Raw genomic sequence first — 16,112 nt, 5'->3', positions numbered from 1 at the left:
TTTTGACTAGGTCAGGTTTTTATTGGATTTAGTCAGCAAATATATGTATGTGTACTTTTTCTCTGTAGAGATGCTTTGACTAAAATGAAGGAAGTGTATGTGAAGAACCCACAGATGGGGGATCCCAACAGCGTGGACCCTCGGTTAGCAGAGATCGCCCACAACATTGAGAAGCTGCAGGCAGAGGCACAGAAATTTGAGGTGTGTGTCATTTAGCATCTCCAAATACAGCACAGGCCTGGATGAGTAGTTCAGTTCAGTGGAAATTAGTGTGTGTGTGCTTTAGGGCTGGTTAGCGGAGGTCGAAGGAAGGATGCCGGTAAAGAGTGACCCTCTGAAGAGGACGAGTGTTCTATACGAGACCCAAAACAGCACACCACCCACCAACAACAACTGCGCACAGGATAGAGAGAGGTACACACTCACTCACACACACACACACAAATCTATCAAATAAGAATATTATTATTGTTAATATTAACATATTCATACACACTGAATTTACAGTCACTTTACTGCCACAGTGCTTTGCAAACAGTTGCTATAGTTATTGTGTACGTGTGTGTGTGTGTGTGTGTGTGTGTGTGTGTGTGTGTGTGTGTGTGTGTGTGTCTGTGCGTGTGTGTGATGGAGCAGTCCGGATGGCAGTTATACAGAGGAACCGAGTTCTGAGGTCCAGAGTAAAGTCCAACCTGAAACAGCAGAGTCTGGAGATGAATTTGATGACGCAGATGAAGAAATGCTACCGACCATCGGCACCTGCAAAGCCCTCTACCCGTTTGAAGGTATTTCATGTATAAATGCATAATTAAACAAACATTTACAGCAAAAATATGGGCTCTGTTTAAAACCCTAGTGAGCTGCTTCACTGTCTGTTGTCAAATGCATATAGAAGTACCTGCTAAGACAGCATCCTAAGTAATAAAACCTCAAAAAAGTGGTTTCTTCATATATGTATATGGTAGTATATATGGTAACACTTTACAATAAGATTCCGTTTGTTAACATCTGTTAACTACGTTAGTTAACGTGAAATAACCATGAAAAATACTTAAGCATTTAATTTTAGTTAATTTGAACTTTTATTTATGTATCTATTAATTTATGAAATTTTTGTTAACTAACATTAACAAAGACTAATAAATGCTGAAATGTTCATTGTTAGTAAAAGCTAGTTAATTCATTAACTCATGCTAACTAATGGAAGCTTATTGTAGGTGTTACCTTACTGAGGCCAGTAAAAAAAATTTTTTTTTTTTAACTTTTATTCATCAAGGACACATTAAATTGATCAAAAGTGACAGTAAAAACATTTATAATATAATATTACTAAAGATTTCTGTTTCAAATAAATGCTGAACTTTCTATTCATCAAATTATTCTGAAAAAAGTATCATCGTTTCCAGCAGCACATCGAAGCAGCACAACTGTTTTCAACATTAATAATAATAATAATAATAATATGTTTCTTGAGCAGCAAATCAGCATATTAGAATGATTTCTGAAAGATCATGTCACACTGAAGACTGGAATAATGATGCTGAAAATTCAGCATTGCATCGCAGGAATAAATAAATAATATTTTAGATATATTTGAATAGAAAACGCTTATTTTGAATTGTAATAATATTTCACAATATTACTGTTTTTACTGTATTTTTGATCAATTAAAAGCAGGCTTGCTCAGCAGAAGAGACTTCTTTCAAAAACATTAAATAATCTTACTGACCCCAAACTTTTAAATGGTAGTGTATATACATATTTTATTTATGGATTGATTGCTTTTCTTCCAATTTTCTCTGTAGGTGCTAATGAAGGCACCATCTCAGTAGTGGAGGGTGAGCTCTTGTATGTAATAGAGGAAGACAAAGGTGACGGATGGACGCGTATTAGAAGAAACGAGGAAGAGGAGGGTTATGTGCCCACATCCTACGTCGAGGTCTTTCTGGACTCCAACGCCAAAGGTGCCATAACCTACATATGACCCTAAGCTTTAGGTCCTGTGATCTCAGAAGTGTGTTTGTGTATGAACACTTAAGGAGACGTCTAGGGGGTGTGTGTGATCCTGACCTTCTCCAAGCCAACAATTTGACTTTTTAGATTGTTTTTGGTTAAGCGGACACTTTTTTTCTGAAACTGAAGGACTAAATGATTGTATATGTCTTAGCACATGATGGTTTTAGATATTAGCCCTCCATAGTTTAATATGGCGGTAGTATCTTGTCATATTGAGTAGCAGTGCATGTTAGATCACTCCGACTAAATGTACAGGCAAAAATGCAACACACACACATATATAAAGAGATACATGCAAGTTTTTCATATGCAAATGAACTGAAGGTCAAATTAGGCTAGTGTTTTTCCCCCAAAAACAATTTTTTATAACCACTAGTCAAGCCCTAGTAATAATAAACAGTTTCCAAGTAGCCTAAAAAAGTATAATTTCCTTTTCACAAAATATATTTGTGAAAAGCACATCACTTGCAAATATGAGTTAGGCAGAGACTGCCTTTTTGGATCTTTAGCTGTATTATTTCTTCACATTGTGTTCAATCTCAACACTTGTAGTTGATATTGATAGTCTTAAAGAGAAGAAATAACCTTGGAAAACAGATATGATACATAGACGTTTACAAAAACATAATATAAATTAGTAAAAGCACAGTATGCATTCATAAATCCTGATCGCATAGTATGCATCACATCCTCACAATCATGTTTGGTGCTCCTGATCTTTATTCCTAAGAGCTTAAATGCCATTTTAGATTAAATATGACGTGAATATGAATCTTTTCTGAATGTTTCCTCACAGATGTGTTTTCCTGGAGAAGAGTTTTTCTTTCTGAGGGTGAGACGGAGTTCTAGTTGAGTGCGTTAACCGTGTGTTTGAAGAGATCTAGAATGAATTGCGTTTGACATTTAAAACAGTTTAATACTGCACAAGTGTGATTTCCTCTGAATGAAGTGTTGGAGTCTGACTTTTATTTCATTTTAGACATGCATTAACCTACTTATGCCACCTTTAAGTTAGAATTGTCTGCAAAATGACATGCACACACACACACAAAACCCAATCTGCTTCACAAACCAACAGAGATAATCTACATGCAGATCTTGATTGCTGAAAACACTAAACTTAGTCTGAGTCCTCTGACTGTTTGAGTGAGTTTTTGGCAGTTTTTCACTGCATAAATGCATGTTTGAGTGCGTTTCAGGTCACGTTTGTTCTTGAATTCAACCAAGAACACTGAAATACTCTTGCCAACAAATCATGCATATTATAAATCATGCTACAAACAATCCAATGTGTTTATATTGTATATATATTTTCCAGTTCATTTTGTAAGTTTTCAGCTCATATTAGCATATACTGTATGTCATATGTGTGTGTTTAGGGATGCATTCAAATTGACTTTTCACACTTGTTATCATAGTTGTTTTTTAACCCTGGATTATCTTGTTCCATGTTTCACACTGTTAGTTTATCATGGGTTAATTGCTGTGTACATTTGGCACTGTAGTATATAGCATTGTACAGTAACTACTGTATATGTAGTAGACATTGTTCTCAGGGCTTATTCATTTGTTCCCTTGTTTAGTTAAATTGTGGTGTTGTACATTGTTTCAGTTTATTTAAACAGTGGCCATTATTTACCTAAAACAAGGGAACTAATTAATATATCATGGGAACAAATGATTAAATTATGGGAAAGATTTCTTTTTTTTCCCCCTCATGTTATGTGTGGAGCTTTGTAGTTATTAAAAATAAAACTATTAAAAATCATTTTTGTGAATTGGAATAAAGCTGAAATAAAATAAAATAAAATATATATTAGATGACAAACTTAAATGTAAAAAACCTTTTAAAAAATCAAACAAAATGTAAATGTTGCCTTGACAACTAACTGAAATAAAATAAGTCACTAAAACACTTTAAACACTAAAACTGAAATAAAAATAAAAAAGATTTAAAGAAAACAAAACCTCATAAAAATGACAAAAGCACATAACTTTAAAATGAAAAATAACAGCTAATTCGAAATATTAATAAATACTACAATAGTATATAAATAATACTGAAACAACACTGGCGTAAGGAAATGACTTAAAAATAAAAAGAAGATAACCCAGGGTTAAGTATAGTGTGAAAAGCCTTTTAATAGCGGCCATGAATCCATTACTTTCACCAAGTCTAACATGTTTTTTCTTTTGTTTTTCATATGTTTGTTTGTATGACTGCAGATTCGTAAAGTATGGAAGGAGGACTCATTGGTGCAGGGCAAACAGCAGCCACATGTGAGGAAAACTACAGCCTACCCTCCATGAATCGCCCTAGAGTGAGACAGATGAGAGACAGACACAAAACCAAGAGAGGAACAGTGAAAGAAGCGAGAGGAAGAGGCTATAGAGACCTCTCGGCCTAAATTCTCCTGCTGTAGAGAGGAACTTTATCAGTGAATCAGAGAAATATTATAGCATTTAGATTTATTACCTGTCTGTTATTTTATAATGAGGTGAATATGATCTGCATATATCATTTTGCTTTACGGCTCTTCATCGCTGCTGAATGGCGCTAAACTTTCTTTCAGCCTGTGCGAGTGAGTGTATGTATGTGTGTTTGTCTTTAACTGTCTTGTTTCAAATTTCCTCACCTTTCCTCGAACTAAAACCCTGGGAATGTGGTCTGTTAAAGGAGCTGAATTTGCGGTACCACGACAGTGCTGTGTTCCATCCATATTCCTATTATATATAGCTTGATGCTCGAAAGATGGTGTACACTACTGGTCAAAAGTTTGGAACAATTAAGATTTTTAATGTTTTGAAAGAAGTCTATTCTGCTCACCAAGTCTGCTTGTATTTGTTAAAGATACAGCAAAAACAGTAACATTGTGATTTTTTTTTTTACAATTTAAAATAAGTGTTTTCTGTTTGAATATAATTTAAAATGTAATTTATTCCTGTGATGCAACGCTGAATTTTCTGCATCATTACTCCAGTCTTCAGTGTCACATGATCCTTCAGAAATCATTCTGATATGCTGATTTGCTGCTCAATTATGATGTTCAATTATGGTGCTCAGTTATTAATAATGGTTCTTATCATCATCAGTGCAGAAAACAGTTTTTGCTGCTGAAACCGTGATTTTAATTCAGGATTCTTTGATGAATAGAAAGTTCAAAAGACAGAAATTATTTTCAATAAAAATCTTTTGTAATATTTATAAATGTCTTTACTGTCACTTTTGATCAATTAAATGCATCCCTGCTGAATTAAAAAAAAAAATCTTACCTCAAACTTTTGAATGGAAGTCTATCACGGTTTCCACAAAAATATAAATATATTAAAATAGACAAAAGATATTTTAAATTGTAATAATATTTCACAATATTACTGTTTTTGCTGTATTTTTGATCAAATAAATCCAGCCTTGGTGAGCAGAAGAAACTTCTTTCGAAAACTTTTTTCTAAACTTTAATTATTCGAAACTTTTAGTGTATAAAGAAACAAAATGGCAATGCAAGCATGTTTTACAGGTGTATGATTATCAACAAATCGTGTTTTACACAGCAAAAAACATTCATATATATAAACTTATGATGTAGGAACTTTGACTCGTTCATACATTTTATTCGCTTAAAAGCATTTGTTTAACATTAACCACACGTACTGTATGATGTGAAATGTCTTTAAGTGCCGTTCTGTTGCACTTTTCCAAGTTGCAAGCTGGAATCTTTCTTGAGTTGGAACGCAGCATTAAAATTCTTCATGATGTCACTCATTCCGGCTCCTTCATCAGGCCACACCCCTTTAGACCCTTTGACTCCACCTCCCAAAGATAACAGCTGCTGGCCATTGGTTGCTCATATGGCTGTTGCACATGTCAGGGGCGGGGCTTCACTGGCCAATAGCATGTCTGCTTGCCCTGGCACCTCCTCTGTCTCCGCCCTTCCAGTGCAATTACTAATTCTGTCTGTCTGTTTGCCATCTTATCTAACTCATTTTTATCTAATGTCCCTTCAGTGATTCACATTTTCATTAATTTCATCTATTAGACTTCCTGCTTTACCTTAACCGTCCAATCATCATGCTCAAATGCTGTATTTGTTTGTCGGGCAAGGGAGGGGCTATATTTACACTCATGAATAATGTCCTGTTGATATGGGTATGTATTTATTGTGACAGCTGTTTTGTTCATGTCTTCATGGTTTTACCCTGTGGAGCACCCAGCCGAGAACCTCGCAACCTCATTGGTTTCGCTGGTTATATATATAAACAGTATGTAATGATTTAAATGTACTCTGAGCCAAATGTACAGGTTAACCAGACATTTGACATGCATCATGTGAGCTGTGAGCAATGCTTGTATTTTGGAGCACTGAATACTTTGTATGTGTTAACTGTGCCAATTAAAGATAGAGGGGAAAAATCAATGAATGATTGTCTCAGTGTATCACTTTAGAGTCCCCACAAGGATAGCAAACCAGACGTGTGTGTGTGTGTGTGTGTGTGTGTGTGTGTGTGGAAAATCTGAAGTTACCTGCATGACATCACACATTTCTATATTAACATTATATCCTAGTTTTATCATTTTACACAAAAATAATTAACACACTAGCAGAGTCAGGGCTGAAAACAATTGAAATATGTACACATTTACACTCATGTTAACTTTATAAACAAGTCTTATTAATACAAAAATATCCATAAGAATTCAGAACAAAATATGTATTTATTCATTGGTTCATTTGAAACGTACTAATATTATTGGCCAAACGAACATCGCAAACCATTAACTCTTCCATGTTCCACATATGAATATTTAAAGTCAATAAATTAATATTTAAAATTGCGTATTAAAACACATAGCATACATGATATCAGTTGTATTGCAACAGCTGCTTTTACACTGTATGGGCTTATGTTTACTTCCTGGGCAATTAACATTGGTCGACATCTTGGCAAGAGTCTGTGACGTTTGTTGTTTCCTCGTTGTGATTGGTCGACATGTCGGAGATGCAAATGAGAAAGCAATGCGCGGGTCTTAAGGATGGCAAAATAGCTTTTTAAAAACATAAATCCAAATAATACGCTTATAACGTATATACAGACATGTCCATACTGTAATATGTAATACACATAATAAGAACGAAGTATGTTTTTCCAATTTTAAAAAAGTCACCGTTGATGTGCATAATGGCCAGCTGCCGCCCTTTATATCCTCCGCGAACAGACACTATTTGTTGTGTTGTATGAAAGGAGAGAAGGTTAGCACTCCCCTTGACAAGGATGGAAGAGGTCCTAGTGACCTTCAACACACATATGGTTAAGGCATTGCCACCTACTTCGTGGCATCTCTAACCAAGTTTTTTTTTTTTGTGGTTTTGTCTCAATATTACATACATTGCATGTATGTAATATTGATTCATGTCACAGCTCAAAACCACACAGCATTCTCTCAGTGTTTAAACAATTATCGATATAAGACGAAAGAAACAGTTGTAACATTCTGTAAGATTTCATTATGAAGATTCTATATTCGTGAGGCTATATCCTCCTGGGACCCAGACATAGACTTTTGTCCTCTGAGGACATTATATTTTAGTGAATTTCTCTGAGATCATACATGCCTCGGTTTTAAGTCTGGATGTCCTGTACAGAGCACATTCAGGCCTTTTCAGAGATATCAAATGTTGGGAGGTTTGATCATAAACACTCCATCTGCTTGGTCTTTAAATATGAATGATATTGACAGAATGATAAAATTTAGCACTCTTGGGAAATATGATAATGTTTTGTAATTATCATTTAAATCTGACCAATTTTCAAATTGTTTGTCGTAAATAAACATCTCAGAAAAATGTTATGGGGTTTCAAATCGGAATATGACTTTTTGTTACGAAACAGGGCATAATTTTCATACGTCTTCTTAATTAGGCACTTTGGGGAAACACAACAAGTCAACAGGGAAAGAAATTATAGATCAATATTCCTATGAAATATGAGATATTCTTATGAAAATGTTGCCAAGTTATTACTTTATTTTGGTTTGCCCCAAGAACACGTTAATATGCAAATTAGATGCAATGTATAGATACATTGTATATAATGGGAATACCAATTTATGGACATTTTACGCACACATTGCATAAAGTAAAATAGTACATCAAATCATTCTGTTATATCTTTCATAATATAGTTGAGAATGAGAATCATCTTTGTACAAAGTTTGGTTAAAAATAGCCTGAAATCTAAAAACTGATTGGTGAATGAAAAAATAAAACATTGTTTTTGCCTATAGATTGGGGCTGGTTTTCGTTTGTATGTCATGAACAGATGTTCGTTACGCCGAGCGCCCTCTTGAATGCAGTAAACTACACTGCCAATGAAAGCGATTGACAAAATCTCGCGAGATTCACTTGAACGAACGAGCGGGAGTTGTGAGACTTCCATTTTCAAACCTGAGACGAATGAGGAGACGATGTTTTTCTTTGTTTACTTTAAGTTTTATGTTGTTAAAGTTCTGTAGCTTTCGAGAATATTTCATTTTGTGATAAACTACGATAAGAAACGATGGATTCAACAGAAGACGACATATCTGCTCGGGTTTTGTTGAGGAGAGTTCTGCACACAGAGTTACCAAGGTCTCCTGTAACCAGAAGGTGAATTTATTTCAATTGTCAATTACATTTTATATACAAATAAAAAGTGACTCAGCTTAATTTTAGATTTTTTGCTTGCTTTTAAGCGAATGGTTTATGCAAACGCAGATAAATTATATAAACAAACAGTTACGTACATTTATGAGTAACGGATAAATACAAAAATGGTATAAAGGGAAAGTTATATTATCAGTATACCAGTTGTAAACAAAGTTCTCAAGTCTGTATTTTTATTAATTGTTACGTTTTAAAATGATTAACTAAAACCATCCACACAACAATGCAAAACATCCATAGAGAGAGAGAATTTTAGAACTGATTTTCATCATTTTATAATTTTTTTCCCCCTGTAAACTTTGTGTATTGCTTTTATTTGTGTGTATAATATGTATTTAATATATATTTAAAATGTGTTCCAGTGCAACAATTGTACGGCGGAGCATGAGGCTGAAAAACACCCCTGGACTGGAGAGTCCTGGATCTGCCTTACGACACAGACTCAAGAAGAAGCTCCATGAGGTATGTGTGGTGTTTAAATAAACGATTTAATATGTTGCAAATGCATATTCTACATGATTATGTTCCTAATACCTTTTTCTTTTGTTCAGAGTGCCTCCCTGTCACCCCTCCCTTCACCTAAACGGCCAAGGTCAACGGTGCCAAATACGAACCCTCCTGTGACGGTCCCGTCCCCAGTGTATGATGAGGACATGACCACTCGTGGTCTGCTCAGGGGGATCATTCAGATGGGTGAATAAGAACTTGCTGCCAAGGTTTTAGGAATGAACTAATAAATGTCAAGAAACACTTAGTTGTTCTTGACATTAAAGTTAAATAGTTAAAAATTCTTTAAAGAATTTGCATTAAATATTAGCACATTTACTTTACCAGCTCAAACATTCGCACAGGCAGAAAGCAGAAAAACCCTGTTTTTGATGTTTCACCCATGTTTGTTTCAGAGACCGAAGCGTCACTGCTGATGTCTGGTCAGCCTGCACTTCAAGCATCAGAGCCGAATCCAGCCGAGGCCAGTATGTCCAGCGCTGGAGAGAGAACGTCAGTACCTCTTCAATCACATATACTTGTGATCCTCTTCATGTTGTGCTCATGTGTCTGTGTTTTCCTCAGTGAAGGTCTGTCTGGAGTGGAGCTGTCTGATCTGACTCTGAACACTGAACCCCTGACACATGTGGTCAGAGGACTGAGCCGCAGGAAACTGCAGCGCGCCTTCAGTGCGTCAGCGTTCGAGAAACAGTTAGATCAACTGCCAGGTGCTTCACCAATTCTCACCTGTTATATGTGTTAGCAAGATTGTGTATGTTTGGAATTGAATATTGGCATTATACATATGAATTGGAATATTGGCACATAATTTGTCACATGTTCAAAAAGTAACTCGGTATCATATAACCCTTTTTCTATATTCTCAGACAACACAGAGGACGTCTCGCATGTCTCTCATAAAGGTGATATCTCTGAGGAGAAAGCTGATGCATCTCAAGATTTAGATTGGTCTTCTGGCTCAAAAAGGTAAATGCTTTGTCCATTATTTCCCAGTAGACTGGCCTAGTCACTAAAACTGGTATTGGAAAGTAAATATAATTACTAGCTTGTTGTTAAATTTATTAGGAACTGCAATATAATACATAGTAGGGTGGCACGATAATGGTTAAACTGATAATCACAATTATTTTGCTTAGAAATGATCAGTAAGCATGATTATTGTCATTAAAATTTATTTTTGGATTTCATCAGAATTATTGCATTTTATATAAATACAAATAAAAAAAGTCAACTCGCATGGTTTATTTGACCTCATTTAGGTTCTAGATATACTTATATAAAAACACACACTCTTTACATTAAAGAACTTTCTCTTAAAAGCTAATCCAGCGAAATTCATAATATTAATTCTCACTTTTCCAAATGATGTTTAAACAACAGCGCAAGTGCATTTATTCAGCAGTCATGATTGCAAACAGTATAGTCAAGGTTTATGTTTGGATTTGTTACAGTTCAGGTTTTCTTGCAGATTTAGTCACAGTAAACAGTGCAAACTGCCATGTGAAAGAAAACAGACTGGCTGTATTAAACTTTCATTTGAGAAAAATATCGCAGTGGAGATGGCTGAACTCCAACTTACATGTTGGCAGGTGTTTTCAGATGATCAGTGCTTGGTTTGCACATGGTTGCCAGGTTGGGAAGGTTAAGTAAAACACTGGGCTAAATGTATCCATTTCGGAAAAAGGTTGCAGACGAATATGCTTAAATAATGGAGAAATATCTAATTTCTAATATCATTAGAAATAATGATAATGATTAAAATACAATGTATCGTACTGTTAGAAGATGTAATGATTGATTGCATGATTGAGGCATTTTGTGTGATCCATTCAAATTTATTTTCTGGCAGTGGCCTGAACCTGACCTTGAAGACCCCATTTGTAGAGAAGCGCATTGAGAGGGTAGGGCTTCAGAGGAAGGTGTCCAATCGGAGGCTGCCGTCTGTGGATGCATTTGATGAGGCCGTTCAGAGATGCTTGGAGCAGGGTCCCAGCCAAGGTTTACATAAACTAAGTCTAAAATTTTGCATACATCCTATTTTGTCTGTACCTGAAATGGTTTCTCTCTCCTTTAGATCACTCTGTATTTCAGGATGGAAAAACTCTAGAAGATTCTTCCTGGCAGAAGTTCACACTCTGCCTCAATGATGTCACAGAGCTTTACGTCCAGCCTAAAAAAGACGACACAGTGGGACCGTCTGCAGAGATGGAGAGGGATGCAGAGTACGAGAGAGAACATGAGCTTGAGAGAGCCAGTGAAATTCCCGACTCAGGACCTTTAATTCAAGGAGGAAAAGATCATGAGTTGGAATCACAGGATGATGATGAGGAAGATGTGGTGCCTTCATCCCAAGAGGATGTGTTTTTGAGTCCAGAAGATGATATTGTACTTGCTCCAACGCAGGCAATGACAGAATCACTTCCTGAATCTTGTGATGTGGAGCTACAAGATCGAGAATTTGTGGAGGAAGTTGAGATAGGGAACGTTGTGGAAATTGAGGATCAGAAAGTTGTGGAAATTGAGGATGACAGCATTAATTCAAGGAGGAAAAGATCATGAGTTGGAATCACAGGATGATGATGAGGAAGATGTGGTGCCTTCATCCCAAGAGGATGTGTTTTTGAGTCCAGAAGATGATATTGTACTTGCTCCAACGCAGGCAATGACAGAATCACTTCCTGAATCTCGTGATGTGGAGCTACAAGATCGAGAATTTGTGGAGGAAGTTGAGATAGGGAACGTTGTGGAAATTGTGGATCAGAAAGTTGAGGATGAGAATGTTGTGGAAGATGAGGATGAGAATGTTGTGGAAGATGAGGATGAGAATGTTGTGGAAGATAAGGATGAGAATGTTGAGGAAATCGAGGATGAGAATGTTGAGGAAATCGAGGATGAGGAGGTTGAGGAAGTTCAGGATGAGAATGTTGAGGAAATCGAGGATGAGGAGGTTGTTGAAGCTAAACATAGAACAGAGAACCCAGACACCTCACAGTATCTAGAGCGAATAACTCGTAGAGCTCACCGCTCAGAGGGAGGAGGCTCTGTCTTGGGAATTCCAGCTGCCACGAGAGTCACAAAGAGTTTTGGAGCTGGATTGAACCCCAGAGAGAAAGGTGAGGACTGCTTGAAGTGACAAAATCACAAAGTTCTTCACCAGTGACTAGGGCTGTCTTTCCCTTGCGGTAATTTTGAGTGGCTCAATAGTGTGATATGTGGTAATATCGACATATATATAAATATAAAATGTGTGTGTGTGTTGCGATGTAACAATGTCATATTCAGAAACCAATGAAAACTAAACTTAATAGAGTGTTGAAACAGGAGGTGAAGTAAACAGAAGAGAATACTAAAAAAAAAGGTCCACATAAAAGAACATAGACCTGACAATAAGATCGTTGGGCTATTAATTGTTAGCCTATATGTATAACAGTTAGTTCTGATCCTCGAATCTGACTGGACTTTCTGCGGATATTTCACCTGTGCATTGTGGACGGGCTGTTCATTCAAAGAGAGATGTAATGAAACAAGCTGTTAAAATCATTTTAACTTTGAGCGCCACTTTAGAAGGCTCAGCTGACCAGCAATGCGTCGATGCTAAGATAGAGGTTTCGCTTTCCTTGGACATGACAACCTTTTTACTCGAATATGACTCAGGCTGAAGGATAGACACAGGTAATCGTACGCGCTCAGTCGATCTCTCTCTCATTCATTCACTGTCTGTTTAGGCTTAAGTGCAAATTTACGGAGCCTCTGTACAAATCAGCATAGTACACATTGTTATCATTACTAACTTATTTAATATTCGGTACACATGTACGAAGTGTAAAACAAGAAGGGCATAACCTTACGGAAAAAGAAAACGCAAATATCGCGGTTACTGTGGTTCTTGCATTCTTCTGCAGTTGGCTTGTCAATAGCACGGTATTACAATATTGCGGTTATCGTGACAGCCCTACCAGTGAGTGACAACTGAAATTAATGGATAATTCAGTTTGTGTGTAGGCTAAAAACGTAATGTGTTTTTGTTCAGATCTTTTGGATTTTATCGACGGGAACAGAGACTTACAGGACTTTTCAGATGAAGAAAGAGAACCACTGGGCAGCCCTGAGTTTCCTCAGCTCCATCCTGCAGCAGAGCTCAGCACACCAGAGCAGAGGTCACAGCAACATGAGGCTAGTCTGGCTGAGGAAGATGTGCCAGAGCTTGAAGAAGATGATGACGCCCCAGAAGAACTGAACCAATCAGAGGAGGAGGAGGAGCTGATGGACTCTGGGTCAGCCAGTCAGAGCCCTGAACTTCCACAGGAAGAGGAAGAGGAGGAGGAAGAGGACGATGATGACGACGCTCTTAGTGCAGGTGACTCCCACTTTCACATCCAGTTGATCTTAGTGAATCAGTGCATTTGAATGAATCATTTCAATAAACTGGTTTACCAACATCCAGTTTTACGTAGTGAATCAGTTCATTTAATGGACTGGTTCAACAACACCTAAATCTTTTAGTATGAACATTCATGATAGTATGAACGTTGGGACGCAGGGTCAGTTAATTTGAGTGAATAATTTCAATGAACTGGTTTAACAACATCCAGTTATACGTAGTGAATCAGTTCATTTAAGTGAATCATTTAATGGACTGGTTCAACAACACCTAAATCTTTTTAGCAAGTCAGTTAATTTGAGTGAATCACTTCAATGAACTGGTTCAACAATATCCGATTCATTTTAACAAATCAATTCATTTGAATTGTTCATTTCAATGAACTAGTATAACAACCAATACATTAAAAATTTCTTTGTACTAAAATAATTAAATTCTTCATTATCATTACTTATGATAAATATTTATTTATTGTTAAATGTATTACAATCTTTTGAGTGAATGATTTGTGAGTCAGTTTTACCCAATTATTATAACTAGGATAACTTGCATTTACTTAAGCGTTGTGTTTTTTTCTTTTCTTTCAGAACTGTCCATGAAAACTCCTGCGTTTGTAAGACAGAAGAGAGTTTTCACAAGTTCTATTGCGCAGGCTATGCCAACAGTCCTTAAAGAAGTGAATGCTGGGTAATTTACCATTAACATTCCTTTTCCCGATGTCCATGTTACAGTGTCTTTTAATGCAAATCTAAAACCCATTTATCTCAGTCCTGCCACTCAGGTTGCCAAACGAGCCCCCAGACAGAAGCGTCAGACAGGGGTTGATGTTCTTCCCAAGAGTTACGTCATGAGTATGTTCAAGCACTTCGCCAAAACCAGGGTGGCCAGTGACATCTACCCTGCCATTAATGAAATGTAAGGATTTAGGGAACAATTATTTTCCCTATTGCAGCATGAATATTTGAAGTTACATCTCCTCCAATGTTTGTGTGCCTTTTTTTTTTTTTTTTTTAATCCTCTTAGTCTTAAGAAGTACTTCGAACGGCTTGCAGACGATCTGGAAGCGTACACTACTCATGCCAAACGTAAAACTATTGAGGTTGAAGATTTTGAGCTCCTCATGAGAAGGTAAGTATTAAAGGAATAGCCATGCAAGATGTAGATGAGTTTGTTTATTCATCAGAACAGATTTGGAGAAATGGAGCATCACATCACTTGCTCACCAATGGATCCTCTGCAGTGAATGGGTGCCGTCAGAATGAGAGTCCAAACAGCTGATAAAAACATCACAATAATCCACAAGTAATCCACACACCACTCCAGTCCATCAGTTAATGTCTTGTGAAGTGAAAATCTGTGTGTTTGTAAGAAACAAATCCATCATTAGGACGTTTTTAAGGTTAAACTGTCACTTCTGGCCAAAATATGAGTCCATAATAACACCCGCCTCCTAGTTAAAAAAAGTCCATCCCCTTTTGTTCTCTCACATCAAAATTCACAGACATACTTGTTTAGAACTGTTAATTTGTGCACATTTCTCTCCTGATTCCGACTAGATAACTTTTTTACTGGAGAAACAATATTATGGATTGACTCATTTTTTAGCCGTGAGCAATGGTTTGAAGTTAAAAATGTCTTGATGTTTCTTAAAAACACGCAGCATTTCGCTTCACAAGATGTTAATTGATGGACTGGAGTGGTGTGGATTACTTGTAGATTATTGTGGTGTTTTAATCAGCTGTTTGGACTCTCATACTGACGGCACCCATTCACTGCGAGTCATTCACTATTCCTTTAAGCTGGATAGAGTTATATTACTTGTTTTTATGTCAAATTGTTTATCATGCTCAAGTACTTGTTTCTCTTGTTTTTCTCAGGCAGGGCTTTGTGACAGACAGCACGCCTGTCAATATACTGATAGAGAAATATCTTCCACTGGAGTATCGGAAACTTCTCATTCCGGTGGCCTCTAGCGGAAACAAAGTTATCCCAAAACAAAGAAGGTGAACATGCAGATGTGACGGCCATCTTTAATCACTGGAGAAGGCGGCTTCGCATATCTGCATGTGTTCTTGTAAATTTGTTCATATGTTCAAAACAATAAATGCCTTTATTTGTAAATAAGGATTTGTGTAATATATATCTGCTATTTGTTGCAGCACCATTAAGAAAATAAGCTTTCAGTTCTTTGTATTTTTTAGCAATTTATGTATATTTTCCAAAACAAAAATTAAAAAACCACATGAAATTTACAGTCCCTGTCTTATTGTGCATGATTCATCTGCAAACAATATTCCAAAGACAATGTGTTTTTCATAAGCTTTTCTCTAAATAATTATCCTCAGAAATGTTTGTCCCATGGAAAAATATAAACCTCAAATATCAGTCTTCTGATTCTGTGTTGGAAATTATTTGAAATATGCTAGTTTGGAATAGAATACTAGAATATAGGGTATTCCATGCATACAGTTTGGAATATACCGTTCATGTATATTCCATAAAAATAA

The 16,112-nt window shown here is 36.4% G+C and overlaps 2 protein-coding genes across 6 annotated transcripts in view; both read left to right on the top strand.

Moving 5' to 3' along the window:
• Positions 1–1,984, top strand: part of fnbp1b (formin binding protein 1b) — a 58,289-nt gene extending 56,305 nt beyond the window's left edge. Inside the window, exons 14-17 of the mRNA XM_016470101.1 lie at positions 69–201; positions 287–414; positions 637–785; positions 1,806–1,984. Coding sequence (XP_016325587.1) covers positions 69–201; positions 287–414; positions 637–785; positions 1,806–1,984 — 589 coding nt within the window. The remainder of the gene's footprint in view (positions 1–68; positions 202–286; positions 415–636; positions 786–1,805) is intronic.
• A 6,447-nt stretch (positions 1,985–8,431) lies between these two features.
• On the top strand, positions 8,432–15,842 carry LOC107675754 (glutamic acid-rich protein-like). 5 transcript variants are annotated; one of them, XM_016470178.1, is made up of 15 exons: positions 8,432–8,660; positions 9,080–9,179; positions 9,269–9,410; positions 9,620–9,716; positions 9,789–9,931; positions 10,091–10,190; positions 11,074–11,222; positions 11,299–11,757; positions 11,990–12,123; positions 12,172–12,337; positions 13,255–13,581; positions 14,193–14,292; positions 14,374–14,520; positions 14,629–14,733; positions 15,483–15,842. In XM_016470178.1, the coding sequence occupies exons 1-15, from the start codon at positions 8,572–8,574 to the stop codon at positions 15,610–15,612; spliced, it is 2,388 nt and encodes a 795-aa protein (XP_016325664.1). In that variant the 5' UTR covers positions 8,432–8,571; the 3' UTR covers positions 15,613–15,842. The 5 variants fall into 5 exon arrangements, with proteins under 5 accessions (XP_016325664.1, XP_016325663.1, XP_016325660.1 ...); XM_016470177.1 differs by having other exon boundaries at positions 10,127–10,190; positions 11,990–12,337; XM_016470174.1 differs by having other exon boundaries at positions 10,100–10,190; positions 11,990–12,337.
• The last annotated feature ends 270 nt before the right edge of the window (positions 15,843–16,112 follow it).

This window comes from Sinocyclocheilus anshuiensis, unplaced genomic scaffold, assembly GCF_001515605.1.
Source record: "Sinocyclocheilus anshuiensis isolate Anshui unplaced genomic scaffold, SAMN03320099.WGS_v1.1 scaffold708, whole genome shotgun sequence".
Lineage (NCBI taxonomy): Eukaryota > Metazoa > Chordata > Actinopteri > Cypriniformes > Cyprinidae > Sinocyclocheilus > Sinocyclocheilus anshuiensis.
Note: the sequence above shows the minus strand (reverse complement) of the source record. Positions and strands in the feature narration are given on the sequence as shown.